We start from the raw sequence: 23,525 nt of genomic DNA, 5'->3' as shown, positions 1-23,525 counted from the left end.
AAATAAATCATGGTATATTCATACCACAAACTTATATATAGAAAAACATGTTGTAAAGTTTTTTTGTTGCAACATTGTTCATAATAATAAAAGAAGGGAAACAACCAAAATGTTTATTATTAGGGAATTGCTAAAAACAACCTAAGGTACATCCATAGAGTTACAACTCTTTACTGATATGAAATGATCTCAGAGAATCTAATGTCCAGTGAAAGAAAACTAAGAGCAGACCATTGTGTGTATGCTTCTATATGGGTAAATAAAAGGAGCAGATAGAGATATGTACAGAACAAATGGAGATATGTACAGATGTACAAGAAACTGGTAGCATGGGCTGCCTCCAGAGGGGGACAGGAGAAAGATGAGGAATGTGTATTCTTTCATATGACTATATACTTATTCCAAAAATATTTAAAATGTTATGGTGGTATAAATAATGTTTTTGACTAATAATTGAGAAGTACAGGATACAAAACTTAAGTGTATAATGTGAGCCAGATTTTGTAAAAGAAAATATTATATGTGATATTCAAAGAGGGGCTGAAAGGGCATATCCCCAGAGGACAGCAATGGTAAGATTATGGGTGATTTACATAGTCCTTTAAAATTTGGGGGGGACGCTAAACTGTATTTGCTAAATATTCTGCAATGACCATGCATTTCTTCTATAAGAAAATAAGCTTTTTAAGACAGTTTAAATTTGATGTTGTAATGTTCTTTCCCATCCTAACTTTATTTCCTAAGAATTTACTGAAGTTGGACCCAGCTGAAAGATACTTGACAGAACAGTGTTTGAATCACCCTGCGTTTCAAACCCAGAGACTTTTGGATCGTTCCCCTTCAAGGTCAGCAAAAAGAAAACCTTACCATGTGGAAAGCAGCACTTTGTCTAATAGGTAAATATTCCCTTTTAAGGAAATACAGATGCAGTGTTGGTCTTACAAGTAGGTGGAGGAGGTGGGTGCTTAAATGATGCGATTAGAGAAAAGAAGGAAAGCCCTCTTTATTCAAAAATATCTTCCTTATGCTTATTACATGATTCAGAACCACAATTTAAGAGTCATGTAGGTCTTAAAGACTTTCTTATCTTTAACAAGTATATTATGGAAACCTATGCATTTCCTGGGAAAGGTAGCATGGGTTAGCTAAGGATGATTCTAGCCTCATGAACTAGAAGATTTTGTATAAATGGGACCCAGGAAGTGATACCTGGGGAAGAAGGGTAGGTTAGAGCAAGAGGATTTCTGGAGGGAGAAGAGGATACCAAACGCAGATGGGTGGGAGGGTACTGAGGACAATCTTTGCAACTGAACCCAGTAGGTCTGGCTCTATAAAAGGGTTTTGTGTTTTGTTGCTCTTGACTTTTAACTATTGATTTGAGAAGTTATTTTTCATAAGAATAAGAATATGGAAACAGTAAAGTCAGTTTGGAATATAGTGTTTTTTAAAATTGGTGTTTTTTAAAATGTAATTTTTCAGCATAATCTTAAAAACAAACAAAAAACCTCTATTTCTGGGAGCGGGAAAACTTTCCGACATCCCCCAAGGGGTCCCAGATTGCGAGAGGGCACAGACCAGGCTGAGGGACTCCACTGGTGCACGAATCCATGCTGCACTTGACCTCTAGTCTACTATAAGAAGAGAAATAGAAAATAATAATTCTTAATATGAAATTTTTTGAATATAAGTTTCTCTTATTCCCCCCCCCCCAATTTTCTCTCCATATTCTTAATATAATGGAATTTTGAAAGCTCAAGATCTGGTACTTTTTAGATCTGTGAGTGCATCCATAAATTGTCAGTAACCATTTTGCCCTGTATTTTGCTGCTTCATTGCATTAGTGTGACTGTTTTTATTTTTGTTTTGGGGGTTCTTGTCTTTTTTACAGCTGTTCACTATCTTTAAAATGATTGGTTTTGGTATTGTTTCCCTCACATCTTATAAACCATTCTTACCTATTTTTTGTTTGTTTGAAGGCCTGGGAGCAGGTTCAAATTCTGTTCAAATTCATGTGTAGGTTTGTGCTCCACATTGAGAACAGTATTTCCAAGATTTTCAAAACTCTAGCAGCCTTCTTCACTTTTCTCTATTCTTCCCTGGCTGGAGCTTTGGACTTTTCACAGTGTCTGCATGTGTTATCCCTGCTATTATTCTTTGTAGACCTGAAGGAGAAAGGGGAGGAAATAGAGTTATGGTAGCCCAGGGGAACCGGACAGAAGGAGCTGTCCCGTGGGAGCTGTAATACAGAGGGACACAGATGTGATCTGAGTCAGGGTGCTGATGTCTGGAAGAGCAGGGAAGATAGCCCCCAGCCCCTTGCACTGCTAAGCCCAACAGGGAGTTAGAGGGCAATGGAGCTTGGGTGATGCAGTCTACAGCATTGAACTCCTGAGACCCAGGAGTAGAATGGATTGGGGGTTGGGCAAATGGAAAATAACCAACACACTCAGTCATATGTATTTATAGGTGAGACTGTTTGACTATCATCATTGGGGTTTTGAAAAATTGCTAAGATATTCTAGTAATTGAGATAACTAACGACTCTGGGGGGCTGTCCCTTATTGACCTAGATAGACTCTGTTGACATCATTTAATGGAAAGTGAAACTTTTTAAAAAAATTTTTTTAATTGATTTCAGAGAGTAAGGAAGAGGGATATAGAAATATCAATGATGAGGGAGAATAATTGATTGGTTGCCTTCTACACACCCCACACTGGGGATGGAGCTTGCAACCCAGGCATGTGCCCTGACCAGGAATCGAACTGTGACCTTCTGGTTCATAGTTTGACGCACAACCACTGAGCCATACCAGCCAGGCTAAACTTTCCTTTTTTTTGTAACATCTTTCTAGGTCTGGGATTTGCCATTTAGTTAACTTTTAGATAAGTGATTTTACTTAGTGCTGCAATTCTTATGACCCAACTGTGAGAGATTAGTGAGTGTGCATTTAGGAGATGGGGCCTTCCACACTAGTACAGGCTTGCTTGATATCAGATACTTTTTAATACTCTGAAAGGTAGGCGGAGAGGAAAAGGACCCTTACCTTTGATGCCTGAGCAAGTGGGTTCTCAGGGAAAATGGGAAGACATTGTTTCACAGATTACCATTCCATGGGTGGGGGGGCGGCGCGGAGGGAGATATGACTTTCTTTCCAATTAGTGTGTGATGGGAACAGAACTCTCCCAAATGAAACCATCATTAGCAATAACAATATTTGCAGCAGAATTTTTTAAATGCAGGAAAAGGGTATTCTTTTTCACTTAAAAACATTCTTACCTATCTCAAAGTACAATGTGATCCTTTAAATAATTACAATAGGACAAAATGACCTGGTTGTGATGTTAGTTTCAGCTTTCAAATAGAGGACAAAGTTTTCCTCTAGATTTATGTTTTGTATTTTAAACCAAGTAGGAAATGAAGCTTTAAATCCTAAAGAAGGCCTCAGTCAGTTTGCAATAATGACGTGTGAAATGAAGAAGAGAATAAATTGTGTCTTTTGGAGAGAAATGAATTCTTTAGATCCCTGAGATCCAGTTTGAGATACATTACTGTTGAGTCTACAAGGAAATATCTGGTGTACCCCAAGTATTGCCACTTCACTGAAGCATAAACATTGATCATTGTGTTTTCCTACAGACCTCACTAGACAGTTTACATTTCTGTTTAGAGTGTCATTTTCTCTTATTGAGTACATTGCTAGAATTCTCATTCTTTGATGATACAGACTAAGGACAAAAGAGACACTGGTGTCTGTGTATATATTGTGAGTATGTGCCTCTGAGGCAGGCTGTGAGTTTGGCAAATAAAAACGAAGTTCAAGGAACACAATGACCTTTAAGTGTAAATGTTGCCTTCTGACATTTAAGCATACAAAAAGAGTCATAAAGGGTTTATCTATAGCTCAACTCCCTTCGTCCTAGCAGGCATTCTGTAACCAACACTCATGTGAGCAGCAACACAACAAAAGCAGGCTTTCCCAGATTATCAGAAACTATATTGGCAGCAAGTTAGCTGAGCTTTTAAGGATGTCCAAATCATTAACTTTTAAGGATGTCCAAATCATTTAATCAGGACTGGTGCTTGCAGAATGATTTGATCTAAGGCACTTACTTCTTATGGTTACTTATTATTTGTTGACTCTAGTTTGAGAATTAATGTTTTTAAACTTTGAGGTGTTTTAAGTGTTTGTTCTTTTTTTATGATACTTTTTGTGTGTCTGCTATTGAGGAAAACTGATACACTCATTTTGGGTTGTTTTTAATATAGAAATCAAGCCACCAAAAGTACTGCTTTGCAGTCTCATCACAGATCTAATAGCAAGGACATCCAGAACCTAAGTGTGGGTCTGCCCCGGGCTGAAGAAGGTCTACCCGCCAGCGAAAGCTTCCTCAATGGAAACCTTGCTGGAGCTACTCTTAGCCCCATGCACACCAAAACCTATCAAGCAAGCAGCCAGCCTGGGTCCACCAGCAAAGATCTTACCAACAACAACTTAACACACCTTCTCAGCCCAAAAGAAACCAAGTCAAAGTCTGAGTTTGATTTCAATATTGACCCAAAGCCTTCAGAAGGCCCGGGCACAAAGTACCTCAAGTCAAACACCAGATCACAGCAGAACCGGCACTCATTTATGGAAAGCTCTCAGAGCAAAGCTGGAACACTGCAGCCCAGTGAAAAGCAGAGTCGACACAGCTACATTGACACCATTCCCCAGTCTTCTAGAAGTCCTTCCTACCGGACCAAGACCAAAAGCCACGGGGCATTGAGTGACTCCAAGTCTGTGAGCAACCTTTCCGAATCCAGAGCCCAAATTGCAGAGTCCAACACCAATAGGTATTTCCCATCCAGCTGCTTGGACTTGAACTCTCCAACAAGCCCAACCCCCACCAGGCACAGCGATACAAGAACTTTGCTCAGCCCCTCTGGAAGAAATAACCGAAGTGAGGGCACTCTGGACTCACGCCGAACCACAGCCAGGCATTCAAAAACGATGGACGAATTGAAGCTACCAGACCACGTGGACAGCAGCCATTCTCATTCACTGTCTGCACCTCATGAATCCTTTTCTTATGGACTGGGCTACACCAGCCCCTTCTCCTCCCAACAGCGTCCACATAGACATTCCATGTATGTGACCCGGGACAAAGTGAGAGCCAAAGGCTTGGACGGAAGCTTGAGCATAGGGCAAGGGATGGCAGCCAGAGCCAACAGTCTGCAGCTCTTATCACCCCAGGTACAGCTGAGGGCCGTGACCTGGTCTGTTGGTTCACCATGGGAAGGTGGTGCAGGGGTAAATAGGGTCAGTCTGCAATTTTCCCTATTGCAAAAGTCTGTACTTGCTTGAAAGGATGCATTAGGGAAGCAATACTTGAAGAACTAATCTGTTAAAAAGAATTCAATTATTTAACCCAATTGTTGAGTACTCAGAACTCAAAGCTTGGTTTCAGAAATCTGTTTTCTTAAGTGTTCCTTTCTGGCATATTTTGTTTAGAGCATCCTATTTTGATTTATTATAGAATTCATTGGCTATATGGGTTAGTTTTTAATTTTCTCAAAATTCATTAAGAACTTGTGGGAATTTTTCTCTAATGGCTCCAAACCACTTTTGCTAAGACCTTATTCAATATCTTAACCAAATTGAAAAGTTTGAAATTTATGTAGAATCATAGAGAAATTTAACATCAGGCCAGGATAAGTGTTAATAGTTGGTCTTTGGATTGTTTTTAAATCTCAAGGCAATGCTTTTAGCATAATACTTCCTCCATCTTGTTGATCTTCACACTCTAGAACTGATACCTGTTTAAAAGCAGCAGCATTCTTGCAACAGAACACAGTTTGGAGTGATTTTATTTTTATTATATTTTTGTGATATTAAACATTCACCTGCATCAAAGAAATGAAAGTGGAGAAAAGCCAATGTCAGAAGGGGAAGAGTTTCATGTAGGGAAAGTCCTCCCCTTTTAGAAACTATGCAAATAGGTATATGTAAGAATTCCAGAAAATATGGATGGAAAATGTCATGGGAGGCTTAGCAAGATAATTGGCAGTAACCAGCAGTCACAGTCACAGGCACAGTCTGTAGGTAAGAGCTCAACTGGGAAGCCCCGCAGACCTGGGTTTATTATCCCAGTTCTACAATGTGCTTCAAACTGTGATTTTGGAAAAGTGATACAACCTCTCTGTGCCTCAGATTCCTCATCTGAGTATTGTTGTGAGGATTAAAGACAGTGTATAAAGCACCATGCCCAGTGCTCAGCACAGAGTAAGTGTTGAACAAATTTTAGTTGTTGCTGCTTCTGTGATGGTGGGGGCTATTGTTTAGGCATGGAACACCTTCTCTGTGCTGGGTATTCCAGGCACTCAGAAGAGTCTGAGCTAGGGTTCTTGAGAAACTTATTTTGTCTCAGGGAAGATTAAATTATATATAACAATGGACTAATTAGGAACCACATTCCTATGGCACTGGCTATAAAGAGGAATTGAGAACAGGGAGAGAGTATTGTGAGCAGGAGCAGTCAGAAATGACTTTAGGGGCAACTAAAGGTCTTGCTGTGAGCTAGGGTGTAGAGAGGTTTGTAGAGAGAATGAAGATGTGTTAGGCATTCATTGAGCTAGGCACCATGATTGGCTCTAATTAGAAAGATGAAAAAGATGTGGTCCCTGCCCTTTTAGAGTGTGAGGGTTGCACACTTGACAACTATAGCTTATTATAATAATGTTTGGGTGTGTGCCTGCACTGTGAGAGAGATGTGTGTGTTATAGGGGCCAAGGAGCCGCTCAGTCAGGCAGGGGCTTGTGGGAGGCCCCCGGGGGAGGTGTGATCTAAGCAGAGACTTCTGGGACTTAACTAGGGGAAGACAATGGAGTCAACATCAGGAAAGTTGCTAGAAGGGAAGGTGGAAAAGGACAAGGAAGAGGAGAATAAGAGAGACATTAAATAGCATAGTGTGCTGTGGGGATAACATGTTCCACCTTGCTGGAATGGAAATGAAAGATTTAGGTTGGTTTTTGCAATAATGTAACCATGAGGTGAGCAGAGAATGTTCTGGACTGTCAATGCCAATGGGAAAAACAGAGAATAGTGTGTCTCAAAGACTCCTCAGAAGTAGAAACAAGGGGACTTGTGAATTGAAGGACAAAACAGAGGAAAAGGAAAGCCTTCAGAGTTGCTTTTCTAGGAGCTCCTTTTCAGAGTAGAAGAGAGGACTTTTGAAACCATTGAATTCAACCCCTTCATTTCACAGTGAGCATGCTGAGGCTCCTAAATGTTTACTGGGTTGTCCAAGTTTACTAATTCAAAGCAGAGCTGGGATCATGAGGCAATGTCCAGGTCCCTAGCCGGCACTCTTTTTACTGTTTCATGCTGACATCTTGAGGTCAAAGTGACCCTGGGTCTCTAGGCAGAAGTGTTCTCCACGAGCTTGGAATGACCGTCTGGTACCCAGGTGAGAGGAGGAGCAAGAGATGTCATGATTGGAGTCAGAGCAGTGGTAGGAGTCCCCAAGGAATCCCTCTAGAAAGGAGAGAACCTCTAGGGCAGCCGTGGGCAAACTACGGCCTGTCCGGCCCGTTTGAAATGAATAAAACTAAAAAAAAAAAAAGACCGTGCCCTTTTATGTAATGATGTTTACTTTGAATTTATATTAGTTCACACAAACACTCCATCCATGCTTTTGTTCCGGCCCTCCAGTCCAGTTTAAGAACCCATTGTGGCCCTCGAGTCAAAAAGTTTGCCCACCCCTGCTGTAGGGCCTACAAAGATCTCTAGAGCCTGGTAGATACCCATAGACATTAAGGTCAAACCCAGGTAAAACATGCTAGCACTAAGCATAGTGTAAACAGAGAAGTAGTAAGAAAAACAAGAAGCTTGAACTTGGAAAGTGGACTGGCTTTTTGAGAGTTCCAGAAAAAAATACTTTGAACATGGTGAAAATAAGATAATTATAAATAGTTACTGTGGGCTAAGCACAGATCCAACTGTTACTGAATGTTAGGTCCAGTTCAGGATGTACTGTGCCAACCTACAAGGCAGTACAACTTTAAAGGCACAGAGATGGCAGACAGCTTGACAATAACTAAATCTTTGGATAAATGAGGGGAATCACTCCCTTACAAAATGTTGTGGCTATGTTCAAGAGTATGGGGACTGGACTGGCACTGTCATTTAAGAGTTTAGGTTAGATGTAAATCATTTGTTCTCTAAAATACTTTTTTTTAGATGCCTTTGTAAACACTACAGGTGGTAGCATTCATATGAGATCTTGTCATAAAGTAGAAAGAAGAATGGCTATATTGGATGATTTCCTGCTAAGAATCCATTCATAGTACATTTGGGGAGTGAAGAGGAAAAAGAGAGACTCAGATTTTAAATTTTAAATGTTTTTGATACATCACATAAGGCTCATGATAATACACAATGCAGCTAACTCCTCTTAATGGCTTGGTAATTTTGTTCCTTAATCTTTTTTTCTGAGAGTAGAAAATGCTGCTTTTCCCCTCATTGAACACCACTGTGGACCAATGCTGCTCTTAGCTTGTGAATCACATCCTTGAGAGAAATAGGTAGTGTCTCCTGAGATGAGCAGTGTTATAATTATGGTTAAGGAAATATATGAGATATAAGTCCTGCTATCCTAGAGAAGATTCAGAAGAGAACTTAAGTACATAAACTACTGTAGTTAGAGAAATTTAAGACAGAAATTATTAAGAGTATTGATTCTATTCCTTGATATATCCAAATAACTTTAGTTTTCATCTGCATATGCCATATAAATTCTTCATGAAAAATAATTTTGGATCTGCACAGTACTTTTTAGAGAACTCAGCCTAAAATCTGCTAGAGAATTGTTGAATTAAGTAATAGAATATCTAATTAGAGTGCTGAACAGACCCATGGCCATCTAGATATTAGGAAGATCATTTTCTTTGTTTTTAATAATTAATTGAACTATTTTCAGAATAATTCATTCCCTGCTCTCCTTAACTTTAATGAGAATTTCACTTTCCATCTGTGTGACAGTTATTTGACTTATTTTACATTCATCAGATGACTCTTTTACAGGACAATTTATGTTTTAGCCAACTACATTTTTTCTTTTAGTCAGTTTAGGTACTGGTTATACCAAATAAAGCCCATGGCAATTTAGGTGATTTTCATAATTTATAAGGGCTCTTACTAATCCTTTTCAATTTGACTTCCAGCCCGGGGAACAGCTCCCTCCAGAGATGACTGTGGCAAGATCTTCCGTTAAAGAACCCTCCAGAGAAGGCAACTCTGCATTCCACACGCGGCAGAAATCTGAGGTCTGAATTCTCCAGAGTTGCTACCTTATATGATAATGTCTGTTGGTAAAGATTGGTCATTCAGCATCATTACAGCCTATCTTTTAAAATGTATCCATGCCCAGTCTCTCACAGATAATTTGAACTGACTTATAAAGTAGTTTTCCTCATGCCATAATTCTCAATTTTCTCTTTAAAAGATCCTGGAGTGCTATTCGAAGTTCACAGGCCTTTTACCTTATATAAACCTGTTTCCTCTCTCAGGGTGGAGCATATCATGACCCCCACTCTGATGATGGCACTGCCCCCAAAGAAAATAGACATCTGTACAATGATCCTGTTCCAAGGAGAGTTGGCAGCTTCTACCGAGGTAAGCCTGGCCCCTGACTCCCAAAAGGGTCCTCTCTCTGTCCCTCACTATACCTGCAGCCCATACCTTCCCCTACATTTCACTGCCCTGGCTTCAGGTCAGTGTGATTCACCTGCGCTGTCACCTTCCAATGCTTCTCCCAGCATCAGGTCCCGCTGTCCAATTTGAGGTCCTCAGGGCTTCTGACTTGGGTTCTTTGATTAATCTTCCTATTTCCAAGGTCACCATCAAAACAGTCACTGGAATGATCCTTCTGAAGCTGTGTTCTGACCACACCATTCATTGATTTAATTCAGTGATAAAATACATACTGATGTCACCTGTATGCCTGGCATTTTTCTAGTTTAGAACATGGCAGTGAACATGACTGTTGAAGGTCTTCAACCTCACATCCTCATGGGAAGAGAGCAGCACTAAATGTAATAATTATATAGAGCAATAAAGGTAATAAATGCTACAGGAAGAAAAATAGAACAAGGCAACCCATTTCCCCCACCACCTCATCCACATTCCTCTATCTCTCACCTTCTGAGAGTCTTCTGCCAGCTTCCCATTGGCATCAAGACAAAATCTGAATTCCCTAGGATGGCATTTCATACTTCCCATTCCCTGGCTCTGCTATCCTTTCTAGCTGCTCCTCTTCCTTTCTGGTGACCAGCCTGTGGTACTCACGCATGCCACACCCTCCTCTGGCCTGAAACTCACTCCTCCCACTGCTTGGATAGCTTGTTTCTGTCCCTTTTAAGATTCTCCTGTGAGGTTCTTTGCAGTGTGATGTCTTCCCTGCCCACCCAAAGTGTTTCCTCCCCTCTTCCACCCATGATTCCTTGTTTAGGGCTCTAACATGACACAGACCACATGGTACTGCTTCTTTGCCTGCATTTCTCTCTCGAAAGATTGTGCAGCTCTTTATCTTTTCCTCTTTCACCCTCATTGACTAGCATACTGCCTGGAAGTTTCATTAATATTTGTTGATTGACTTAAAGAAAATTTTAAAATCTTGCACAGCCTTAAAATGCACTTCAATGTTTAATAGAATCTAAAACAGATGCTTTGGGGGCCTGTATGGATTTAGGAGATGCTGACAGAGAAAGGAATCCTCTTTGAGGAGTTCCTGGGGAGCCTTAGCCTATAGTAAGGAGACAGACAGCAAGCCCATCAGGGTGGGGCAAGGTCCTGGGTCAGGGAGGCTCAGCTTTTCAAAACCTTCCACACAACCCCCATACCCACATTGCCTGGCTTCTCACTATTGTCTTAATTAGGGAGGACAGCTGGAAAGGGGCAGGAATTGGGGGGTGCAGAATGGATAGCTGCTTGGTCTTTTTAACCAGGAACCTGAGCTAAATAAATACATATAAGTGTTATTCAGGACTAAATGTATATTGAATGATTAAGCTACTCTTTTTTCTCCTAGTGCTACCTTTGAAAAAAAGCATAAGGCATTGAATATACCTTTTTATAAAATATATTTATTGATTTCAGAGAGGAAGGGAGAGAGAGAGAAGCATCAATGATGAGAGACAATCATTGAATGGCTGCCTCCTACACACCCCACACTGGGGATCGAGCCCGCAACCTGGGTATGTGCCTTTGGCCAGAATCGAACCTGGGATCCTTTAGTCCGAAGTGACGCTCTATCCGCTGAGCCAAACTGGCTAGGGCTGAATATATCTTTTAATGTACTCTTTTTTCATGCCATGATTACTTTAGGATCTTATGGGATTAAAATTTTAATTCAGAGTAAAGTTACTTAAAACAATCTTGTAGAATACATGAACAAAAGCCTTTTCTTCTATCACTGTAAGTTTTACTTCTAAAATGGATCATGTTATTTCTGTAGATGTCTGTGGAATATACTTTAATATAAAATGTTAACAAAATTCTAATTAATGAATCTGGATCCACAGTTTTATTTTGCTTGCAAGTAAATTAAATCAGTTAATATCAGCAAAGCCCCTCATTTGTCTTCCTGATAACCCACTTTTTTCTTTTAGAAAGTGTACAAATAGAAAGAAAAGATTTAACGAAGTGAACATCTGGAGACAAGCTGCCATTTCAATAATCTTACTAAATCTAACTGGATGAAGATTTAGTGGTATCACTGAAATGATAGATGTTTCTAGAATACTTCCATTCTACTGGTCAAGAGTCAAGTGAAATGGTGTCATTTATCTTGATATACAGCCTGTATATTCTTTTTGTGATGAAATTTGCAATATGTTTTGATTTACGACCAAGCTTAGAAATTGACAGAAAAAATAGTAACCCTCACCTAAAAAGCAGAAAAGTATTTACTCAAATACAATTTGGCTTTTCTTTGTTTATTCCTGGATTGAGAACTTAGAGAAAAAGTTGTATTCTTGTGCAAGTAACCAAATTTCTTTGGGATTTAGTTTTTAAAATATATAATTGAGGCTGCCTCCCAAGTGTCAAGACTTAAATGGTAGTTTGTATGTTCCAGCACACATATTGTTAAAAATCACTTCAAACTAAGGATAGGTTTTGCATAGTTGGGTTTTATTTATGTGAGAAAAAATACAATAGAATAACTTGAATAGTGCTTTGACCAAAGGAGTACATTAGTGACTTTCTTTATCTAGTGCCATCTCCACGTCCAGATAATTCTTTCCATGAGAATAATGTGTCAGCCAGAGTTTCTTCCCTGCCTTCGGAAAGCAGTTCGGGAACTAACCACTCAAAAAGACAACCAGCGTTCGAAACATGGTAAGGATTTTGGTTTGTTTCTACCTTTATTTTTTCTAACTGGAGATTTGAGATGTCAAAGAAATTCTGAATAAACATTTATCATTCTTTCTCGTACTAGGTCTTCCTTTCTCAAGAGAGATTGTTTGATAAGAAAAATGTGACCTGTCATTATTTGTAATGGTTTCTTTCAAGTGCAGCATTTATATTAAATATCATGTAAAAGAAAAAAAAATTCCTGGAGCAATAACTACCTCATAAGTCTTTCAATGCATTCTTCTGATATGATTGATGCTTTCGCTATCTCCTCTTTTGTTGCTATTGAATCATGCAGCAAGCACTTTGCTTAGCATTTTGTATACACTTTATCATTCAGTTCTCACAATCAGTCTTTGAAGTAGGGGAGGCTCCCATTCTACAGATGAGGAAACCAAGCTTAAAAATGGTAAGGAGCTTGTTGGGTGCTGGACAACCAGTATCAGGAGCTAGGATCTAGTCCTACATGGATTCTGACTCCACAGCTTGTATCATTCATCTCTATGCCAACTTACTTTTTTAAAGATTTATTTTTAAACGCATATACATATTGATTTCAGAGAGGAAGAGAGAGGTAGAAACATCAGTGATGAGAGAGAATCAGCGATCAGCTGCCTTCTGCATGCCCTACCCTGGGGGTTGAGCCCGAAACAGCCCTGACTAGGAATTGAACCATGATTTCTTGGTTCATAGGTCGACGCTCAACCACCAAGCCATGCCCGGCCAGGCCCAACTTACTTTTTTCATGGTAAAAAGATAAATGGGGAAACAATTCTTTATGGTACCACAAAAGTGTAGTGGTAGCCAGATGTTAAAATGTGCCGACTTTGCTAATCCTTTTATCTTCTTGTGTCATATGTAATAAAAATTTAAGGAGACTATAATGTATATCAAGTCTCAGAGGATTTGTCTGGAAGTAAGGACTTTTTAAAAATAGTAGTGTGGACTTTGTATTCTCAGCTGCCCAGAAAGACTGCCCAGAATCCAGATGTGAGGGGCACTTATGTGTACTTCATAGAACTACCTACCAAGTTTTCCACTAGTAGAATAAAATGGTGCATTGTTGTAACACACTGAATTTAGAATGAGACCAATCTGCCAGAGGTCCCATCTCTGGTGTTGCCAGAAGTCACAGAGGGCCTTAGGTCAGTTCTCCTAACCCTGTGTGGTTTCACAATTTGGACCCTGTTGGCAGGGTTATTCGAGGTTTCATTGTTACTGTGCCCAGTGGTGAAAATAACCTAATTATTATTTGTTTGTTCTGTTAACCCTCACCCAAGGATATTTTTCCACTGATTTTGAGAGAAAGTGTAAGGGAGGGGGAGAGCAGAGAAACATTGATCGATGTAAGAGCGAGACATCGATTGGTTGCCTCCTGCATGTGCCCCAACCAGGGCCGTAGATTGAGCCTGCAACTGAGGTACATGCCCTTGACCGGAATCAAACCTGGGACCCTTTAGTCTGAGGGCCAATGCTCTATCCACTGAGACAAACGGGCTAGGGCAATTATTTTTAAAACAATAATAAAAGTGAGTTTTAGCCGAAACCGGTTTGGCTCAGTGGATAGAGCGTTGGCCTGCAGACTGAAAGGTCCCAGGTTCGATTCCGGTCAAGGGCATGTACCTGGGTTGCGGGCATATTCCCAGTAGGAGATGTGCAGGAGGCAGCTGATCTATGTTTCTCTCTCATCGATGTTTCTAACTCTCTATCTCTCTCCCTTCCTCTCTGTAAAAAATCAATAAAATATATTTACAAAAAAAAAAGACATCTCCAAGGATGAATATACTTTTTTAAAAAAAGTGAGTTTTAAAGCTATAAATACTTTTTCTTTTATAAGCACACTTTCCATCCATTGCCTCATTTATAAAATGAGAGTCTTAAATTAGTGACGACTAAGAGGCTAGACTTTGGAAATAGAGTATCTTGATTAATGTCACTTTCTGGCCATGTGACTTTGACATCTTTTCCCTCATCTGTAAAATAGGGCTAGGAAGAGCATCTCCTTCACATGGTTAAAGTGATGATTAACTGGGATAAAACATCAAAAGCATCTAGAGCAATAACTTCTTAATGTCAGCAGTGTTTACCATTCATGTTCTCTAACTTCAGTATGACTGCTCAGGTGTCTCCCTTCCACTTACTTTGCTAATGAACTTTGGTGCATTCTTTCTTTATGTGACTGAAGACAAGATTTCCTATACATTAACCTGGGAGCACAGTTGCAACTTATTTTAATTATCAGCATTGACAGTTTTCAAGTGTGGCTTTAACAAGCCTTGAGAATAGTGTCTAAATTATGAGAATGTGGAATTACAGAAAAAAATGTTTTTCCTCTTGTTCATTGCCTAATGAATTAGTGATGGTTAAAAGAGTATCAATTACAGATTAACAGAGTCCAGTGAAAATTAGGTAGATCAGATCAAAACTGAGTCCAAATGTGGTATAGGTGGTACTCACAACATACTGCTTCTGTCTTTTTGATAATCAGTTTGAATAGAGCTTGATTAGACCTAGGAATGTGTGGAAACCTGAAAACAGTTCTAAAAAAATTAGAAGCACAATTGGGACATTGAACTTTAGACAAGTCTCCATTGAGTCATCTGTACTCTGCTGCTAGTAATAGGCTTGAGAGAGTTCCAGATCATTGGTGGTGAATTTCGATATTCTTTTGTTCCCATTGCCCCTCTTGATAATGTTGCTATGATATTTCTTCATGCAGCACATCTAACTTAGTCTAAGTCATTTGTTAAGCTTGACTTCTCATGATGTTTTTTCTTAAACAAGTAATCTCATTGTTTCACCATACTGTGTATATTTGAAAGAAATGTAGTTTGATAATTGTTACAAAAACACGAATGATCCTTGCTATGGCAACAGTGAATTGCTGTTTCTAAATTACTACTTTCCTAAGGGCAGTCTGTTTCTCCTTGATAGTAGTACTTTGCATTTCTTTTGGGAAGAGAATGTTTCTACAGTGTATACATTTTTGTAATGAAAAAAAATAATCAAGCTACTATGTCTTATTATAAGTAATAAATAGATATTGTAGTATACTATCCAGAGTGGTTATTCTGGCCATCTCAGCTATCTCAAATCCATATTTATAAAAATAGGATGCTTTTAATTTGCTTAATGTATAAATATGTTTAGAAAGACTGCTGTCAAAATTGGGCTAAAAACTGATGCTTACAACAGTAAACCAAATTAATGAGAAATCCCAGTGAAGAATTGCTGTCACTCACTTGCACAATCCCAGGCTTTTTCTTCTTGTAGAGTTATTAATATGTTGGTGTCCATTATTGCTTGCCACCCTAAGTCACAAAATTATTTGCTGATTTTCTCTTCTCAAACATTACTGACCACCCTATTGACACTGCCAGAGGAGGGAAGGTGGCAAGGAAAGTGTCACAGAGTAATTAATGCCCCTCTCCTCTTCAGTTCACCTTCATGCTACTCCCAGAACGATTATTCTGAAGTCTCTGATGTCTGACCCTGTCAAACCTGTGGGGCTCCTGTCTGGAGTCTGTGAGCAGCTTGAAGTCACACTCCTCGTTTTATTTTCCTCTATACTTCCAACACCTAACACAGGCCTGACACATACAAAGTACTCCGTAAATGTTGGTTGACTTTGATTCAGTTGGTTTTAATTCATTCCCTTTTTTAAGTGAGTCTTTTGAATTCTCTCTTTCCTCTTGACCAGTTAGAGCAGCGGTTCTCAACTTGTGGGTCGCGACCCCTTTGGCGGTCGAACGACCCTTTCATAGGGGTCGCCTAAGACCATCCTACATATCAGATATTTACATTACGATTCATAACAGTAGCAAAATTAGTTATGAAGTAGCAACGAAAATAATTTTATGGTTGGGTCACAACATGAGGAACTGTATTTAAAGGGCCAGAAGTTTGAGAACCACTGAGTTAGAGAAATAGCTGTTGTATGAGATAATACTTGAGTCCCCAGACTGTTCAGGAAGCAGACTGGTAACCCCACACCATCATCACCTCCCACCTCCGCCGTTTTATTAACCCTGGATAATGTTCCAGGTAACTAGCCGGGTGGTCCTTCTTAAAGTTCCTGTCCCTGAAATTTATGTGATCACCCACTTGCCCTTCTCTTGCGCTGCTCCTCTTGGACCCGTCTATTGCTGTACAATTAGCTCAACTCAGCACATAACTGCACAGGGTTGACAATTCAAATTTGAACTATATTATAGGGTGCACTCTTACCCATTGGGTATAGTACTGGTTCTAAATGTTTAAGTCTCCCTCTTCATTCTTTGTACAACACAGCTTTTCAGGGCCTGTGTTCCAGGCAGCTTCTCACCATCTCTGAGTCTCTCCCCCAGACTTTTTCTCCCTTGGGTTTCTCTGTTAATTCTCTGTATGTGTGTGTTTCAGTGTAGCTTCTCCCTCTTTCCCACTTGCGTTTCTGACTTCCTCCTGTGTCTTTTATGATACATGTACACTCACACTTCACTCCTAGCTTCCATCTTCTAATTCAAGGGTAATATTTCTTTCTGTTTTGGCCCTTGGGATCTCTTCCTGGCTGGATCTTGGCCCCACCACCTCTGCTCAGGTTCAGTTTGAAGATGTTTTCCTCATAATTCTCCCTCCCTCCGGGCTGTAGTTTATCCAATGCCTCTGAAAAGATGCTGCAGAGGGTCTTTGATTCATCTTCCCTGTGTTTGGGTCACAAGGAACAACAGATACTGGCATTTTGTCCTGCTCCTTCTCTTTCCTTAGCCTCTTCTGCCCCCATCTTCTCACTTCCATCTTATTAGATAGACTCTTCTTCCCTTTTCACATCCTTCTCCTCCTAAGACCAGTGTCTCAAGCCTTCACTTCCTCTCTCGCCAGCATTAGCATTCTTATAGTGACATCCATTCCCTTCCTGGGGTTGCAGTCATGGAGAACGTGTCCCCCTTAAAGATTGGCAGAAAGCACTTTTACTACTGACCCTCAGCAGTTCTTTGAGATTTTGTTAGACTTTCTGGTTGGTAAAATCTTCTATCTATTCATCTGAATACTGTACTGTGCAGACCCCATTATGGAAGGATATAAGGTATATCATAAGCAAATAATTATTTAACCTCTGGAAGTTGCAGAACATTAAAAATAGCATTGCTGGTTGGACTAGGTGCTCTCTGAGGTTCCTTTCAATCCTAAGAGTCCTACTTTTGTGGTTCCAACAGCAGACTATTCTGTTTCTGCTGTGTTTCTTAGAACCCTCACATGACTAAATGTTGTGGCCTGGAATGGAGTTTAGGGCAGTTTGTCTTTAGGCTTCATGCAAGAGGGTTTCATCTACTTAATCTCAAAAGTACTTGCCATAAGAAGTATGACCGAAATCTCAATCTGTCCTTAGGACAACAATGTAACAATACTACATGTAAACAATTTAACTTTTCATTTATTTCATTCTCACCCATTCCACCCTGTCTGAAGTTTTCAGCTTTTAAAATTATAACTAGATCATTCAGAGTTCCAATACTAGGATTTTATTGTTTGTGCTGTATTATAAAACTGTCATTTCAGAAGTTGGGACTTTCAGTGATGTTTAAAATTGCAGGTCCTAATAAGTTTTAGGAACACCTGTGCCTACAGTACGTGCTTTTACTTCCTTGGGATTCCTGTTAACTTTTAGGCTAAACACTTTAGAAGAAATTATCATTGCTCCAGCATTGATAGAAATGCTAAAAGGACTGCTGTAATGAGAAGAAGAAGCTCCATTTTGAATGATAGCCTTACTGGATATAGTAATCTTGGTTTCAGATCCTTGCTTTCCATTACCTTGAGTACTTCATGCCATTCCCTTCTGGCCTGTAGAGTTTCTGATGAGAAATCAGGTGCCAGCCTTATTGGAGCTCCTCTGTAGGTAACAGTTTTCTTTTCTCTTGCTGCCTTTAAGATTCTCTCTTTGTCTTTAATTTTTGGCATTTCAATTATGATGTGTGTGGGCGTGGGCCTGTTTGGGTTCTTCTTGCTTGGGGTTCTCTGTGCCTCCTGAATGGGTGTGACTTTTTCCTTTACCAGGTTAGGGAAGTTTTCTACCATTATTTCTTCAAACACCTTCTCTATTCCTTTCTATCAATCTCTTCTGACATACCTACTATTCTAATATTGTTACGTTTCACATTGTCCCATAGCTGTCTTAAGCTGTCCTATTTTTTAAATGTTTTTTCTTCCCCTAATTTGCTGTGTATTCCTTCCAGTGTGTTCTTTATTTGTGTTATGTCATTCTTTATCTCAGACTGTTCTTTTTTTATAGTTACTATATCTTTTCTCATACTGTTAAGAGCATTTTTAACATCATTACTCTGAACTATGTTTCTGATAAATTTCTTATCTCTGCTTCATTCATCTCTTCTTCTGGAGAATTTCCTAGTTCTTTCATTTGGGGGTTGTTTCTTTGCCTCCTCATTTTGGCTGCCTGTTTGGGTTTGTGACTGTGTATTTGGTAGATCTGCTATGCCTCTCAATCTCTAGTGCAGGACAGTGTCAAATTCTGTTTCGGACTGATTAGATCAGGCAAAGATTCAAAGCCTCAGTCTACAGAGTTATAGAATTTTATCTTAAACTAGTGACCTGGTGCATGGATTCATGCACATTGGAAGGAAATTAATTAGAAGGTGGCTGGCGGGGCAGGACTGGGAGCGGGGTCCCTCCAGCAGGTGGGGTCCTTCGGCCTGGCCTGTGGGGATCGGGCTGAAACTGGCTCTCCAACATCCCCTGAGGGGCCCCAGAGTGCGAAAGGGTACTCTGCAAAGTTGCTGTCATACAGGGTGTGGAATGCAAATGCAAGTGTGCAGTAAACCAGATTTGGGGCCGACAATGCCCTAGCAACAACATAACCCACGACTGAAGGTGGAATCGCGTGGCTCCGCGAGGAATTGGGCTCCCTCCTCTCTGGTTTTGGTGTGTGTCACCTGAGAACCGCTGCTGCCAAGTCACTGCAGCTTGGCAGCTCCTGTGTTGAGACTCTGCCCCCTGGTGGTCAGTGTGCATCATAGCAACTGGTCAGATGGTTGGACACTTAGCATATTAGCCTTTTACATATAAACTAAAGGCCCGGTGCACAAAAATTTGTGCACTCGGGGGGTGTCCCTCAGCCCGGCCTGTGCCCTCTCGTAGTCTGGGACCCCTTGGGAGATAACGCCCTGCTGGCTTAGGCCTGCTCCCGGGTGGCAGAGGGAAGGCCCAATCCCTAGGTGTAGCCCCTTGTCGGGCTCAGAGCAGGGCTGATTGGGGAGTTGGGGCACCGCCCCCTGTCATGCACAGAGCAGGGCGGATTGGGAGGTTGCGATGCCACCCTCAGTCACGCTCAGGGTAGGGCCAATTGGGGGGCTGGGGCACCGCCCCCTGTCACACTCAAGGCAGGGTTGATGGGCAGGTTGCGGCGCCACCCCCTGTCACACACAGAGCAGGGCCCACCAGGGGGGTTGGAGCTCCGTACCCTGTCACACACAGAGCAGGGTTGATCAGGGGGTTGGGGAGCTCCCCCCTGTCACGCACAGAGCAGGGCCCATCAGGGGGTTGGGGAGCTCCCCCCTGTCATGCACAAAGCAGGGCCCATCAGGGGGTTGAAGAGCTCCCCCCTGTCACTCACAGAGTAGGGCCGATAGGGGAGTTGGGGCACCGCCCCCTGTCACACACAGAGCAGGGCGGATCAGGGGGTTGGGGCGCCGCCCTCTATCACCCACAGAGCAGGGCCAATCAGAGGGTTGGGGCGCCGCCACTGTCACACTCAGGGCAGGGCCGATGGGGAGGTTATAGCTCTACCCTATCACACACAGAGCAGGGCCCGTTGGGGGGGAGGGGGGGTTGGGGCGCCGCACCCTGTCACACACAGAGCCGCAGGGCGATCATGGGGTTGGGGAGCTCCCCCTATCAGGCACAGAGCAGGGCTGATCAGGAGGTTGGGGCGCCTTCCCCTGTCATGAACAGAGCAGGGCGGATAGGGAGGTTGTGGCCCCGCCCCCTGTCACACACAGAGCCGCAGGGCGATCAGGGGGTTTGGGCGCTGGCCCCTGTCACACTGATCCCAGTGCCGGAGACCTCGCGGCTCCGCTGATCCTGGTGTTGGGAGGCATATTACCCTTTTACTATATAGGATAGAGGCCTGATTCATGGTTGGGGGCCGGCTGGTTTGCCCTGAAGGGTGTCCTGGATCAGGGTGGGGGTCCCCACTGGGGTGCCTGGCCAGTCTGGGTGAGGGGCTGAGGGCTGTTTTCAGGCTAGCTGGTGACTGAAGCTCCCAATCGCTCCTTTTTTTCTTTTTTCTTTTTTTTCTTTTTTATTCTGGGCCAGCTTTAGCTCTGAGGCTCCAGCTCTTAGACCTCCGCTGCTGAAAGCAGGTTTCCGGCCTTTGTTTACCTTCTGTATTTGAAACAATGTTGCAATCCTGCTGGCTGAAGCCCTGCGACTAAAGCAGGTTTCTGGGGTTTTGTTTAGCTTCTATATTTGTAACATAGTTGCTTAGAGTTGCAGCTCAGAGGCCAGCAAGGCAGGCGGGGAACATGGGAGTCCTCCGTCACTGAAGCAAGCAAGCCTCATGTTCGCTTCCAGCTGCCTGGCTGCCGGCCGCCATCTTGGCTGGCAGTTAATTTGCATATCACCCTGATTAGCCAATGGGAAGGGTAGCGGTCGTGCGCTAATTACCATGTTTCTCTTTTATTTGATAGGACTAGAGTTCCTGTGCATGAATTCGTGCACAGATGGGGCCCATCAGCTGGGCTAGCCGGGGGGAGGGGCTGCAGGCTGTTGGCCAGCCAGCCCCACCCCGATCAGGGTGTTGGGGGCTGATCAGGAGCTGGGCCAGCCCGGGAGGAGGGGAGCCGATTAGGGCCAGGATCAGGCTGGCTGGCTGCTGCAGTGAGCATCATAGCCACCAGTAGTTCTGGTCATTCTGTTCCAGTCACTGGGCTTTTATATGTATAGATAGATGTTTCTGTAGCAGCATTGCTTTTGTTTATTTGTTTTTTATGTTCAGTACCTTGGCAAGCCACCAATAATGAACTTGTCAAGCTGGTTTTAAGAAGGTAAGTAGAAAAATGAAGATAATGAAAATGTTTCTTCTCTTTCCCTTGGAGGGTTGCAGAGAAGGTGTTCTTTAGACCATGTGTTTTTTAGACTCCTAATTCTGAGGTTTTCAACTGCATGAAAATGGTCCTGCAGCAGAGTTACAGATCATTTGTAATAATGCTCAAATTGCTAGTTGGAATGAGTCTGTGCCAAAGGCTAATCATTAGCCATGGTTGATTAGATTCAGTTCCTCCTGTGCTTTTTAGTTGCTTTACCTGTGTGATTGAATCTTCATGGTTATTTGAACCAGATGTCATGCATTTTTCATATTCATTGTATTTGTCATAAAATTGTAGGAGAATGATTGAAAAATCAATATGATAAAAATGTCTTCCCATTTAGGAAAGGACCTGAAAACATTAGTCATTCTGAACAACTCAAAGAAAAGGAAAAACAAGGTTTTTTCAGGTCAATGAAAAAGAAAAAGAAGAAATCTCAAACAGTAAGTAGATGGCTAATTTCTATATATGGTACAATGACAGACGAGTCTATGTTAGTCCATGAGTACTTTACATTTTGTATGTGGCAATCAAAGTGAATGATTGTTTTTGAGATCTGATATGCATGCACTGTATATGTTTCTTTCTCAAATTCTATACAACTGTCCTCCTGTCACAGAGCCTTTTTAGACTCAACAGAATCTCCAGGAATAGAAGAAATTTAATTTGTATGAGAAAGAGCACTTTAAGCCTCTCTCAATAAATGTCTTATCTATGTGGATTTGTAGTCATGTAAAACCTATGAAACTACAGGATTTATTTCTCTCTGGGGGTTAACAATATGTGGAAACTCAGTAAATGGTTTTGTTTTATGTTTAAATCTGAAAAGTTATAACTAACCATCATTCATTATTCTCCCTTGGCTGGTTATCTAATTCCCATGTTTACAAGTGCACTTCTGGGCTGCAGAGTCACCAAGAGGAAATAGTATTTGACATTTCAGGACTTGCTTTAGTAGGAAGAAATGTATATGCTGTTATTGAACTGTGAAATAGAATGAGTCTTAGCTCCTGGGAGCCCTCTGCCTGAACCCAGGGCTGGCTCCATGGAACCGTGCACATTACATCATTGAACCACCCAAGCAAGGATTCTGCTGGTTAGTGACATGAGAAAACATGGGGAAGCCAGGCCTCCAGTTCAGCGGGCACTTCTTTACCCATGTGAGGCCTGCTTCCCCCTTTGCTTTATGACACCTTCCAGACTACACAATGTTGAGTGGGTCATCTTAAATAATTTTGTTTCTAGTTTTACTTCATACATGATTGACTCTCATTTATTTAGAAAGGTAAAAAGATTCAAGGATTATGAGTCAGTCAGTAAGACGAAATAGATGATAGTATTAAAGAATAATAGCTGAAGTAAGGATTTTTACTTCACAGATGTTCTAGAAGTATTGGTAATCCTTCTAGATTACCTTTCTAGATTATTCTTTCACTTGTTCATTTGTTGAACTTATATATTTAATTATAAAATAAATATGAGCTCATCACAGAACAATTGAGAAAAAATCATTTATAATCTTACCACTCTACTACAACTAATATTAGGATTTCAGTATAATTTGTCTTAGTTTTTTAGCCTATGCATATGTTCGTGGGAAAAGGTGGTTTTTTAGTTTATTTTTAATAATAGTAATCATTCTAGTACAGTATTGTATTCTGGCTTTTAATAGTATATCTATGTATCAATACACACAACATTTATGTGCTACACAAATTTTATTATCATTTTAATGACTGCATGATATTCCTGAAGTGTTTATTTTTTTAAAAAACTGCCTTATCTCTAACTGAAACTCACTTAAAGCAGAAATTCAAGTCAAAATGTCACTAGATGAACAAAACAAGGCTTAATTTAAAGTAGAAAAGCTCAAAATATTTAAAGTGCTCATAAAATAACACTTCTACAATTGTCTATAGAACACTTGTCTATCATGAACATTGAACTTAGACTACCTCCTCATAACCAGTCTTATTTTTATTTTAATGTGTTTGTTCTTGACCTCAGGTCTATAGCCACTTGTGAGGTGGTTAAATGGAAGAAAGTGGCAAAA

General features: G+C 41.0%; 1 protein-coding gene across 3 annotated transcripts in view; it reads left to right on the top strand.

Annotated features, from left to right (window-relative positions):
* The window catches only part of CDKL5 (cyclin dependent kinase like 5), a 188,129-nt gene that overhangs the window by 134,759 nt on the left and 29,845 nt on the right, over positions 1–23,525 (top strand). For all 3 annotated transcript variants that reach the window (XM_059679845.1, XM_059679844.1, XM_059679843.1), the window contains 6 exons: positions 745–896; positions 4,268–5,234; positions 9,203–9,304; positions 9,548–9,653; positions 12,254–12,377; positions 21,816–21,915. In XM_059679845.1, the coding sequence (XP_059535828.1) occupies positions 745–896; positions 4,268–5,234; positions 9,203–9,304; positions 9,548–9,653; positions 12,254–12,377; positions 21,816–21,915 (1,551 nt within the window). The remainder of the gene's footprint in view (positions 1–744; positions 897–4,267; positions 5,235–9,202; positions 9,305–9,547; positions 9,654–12,253; positions 12,378–21,815; positions 21,916–23,525) is intronic.

This window comes from Myotis daubentonii, chromosome X, assembly GCF_963259705.1.
Source record: "Myotis daubentonii chromosome X, mMyoDau2.1, whole genome shotgun sequence".
Classification (NCBI taxonomy): Eukaryota; Metazoa; Chordata; class Mammalia; order Chiroptera; family Vespertilionidae; genus Myotis; species Myotis daubentonii.
The sequence above is the reverse complement of the archived record's forward strand: the minus strand, read 5'-3'. Positions and strand labels throughout refer to the sequence as shown.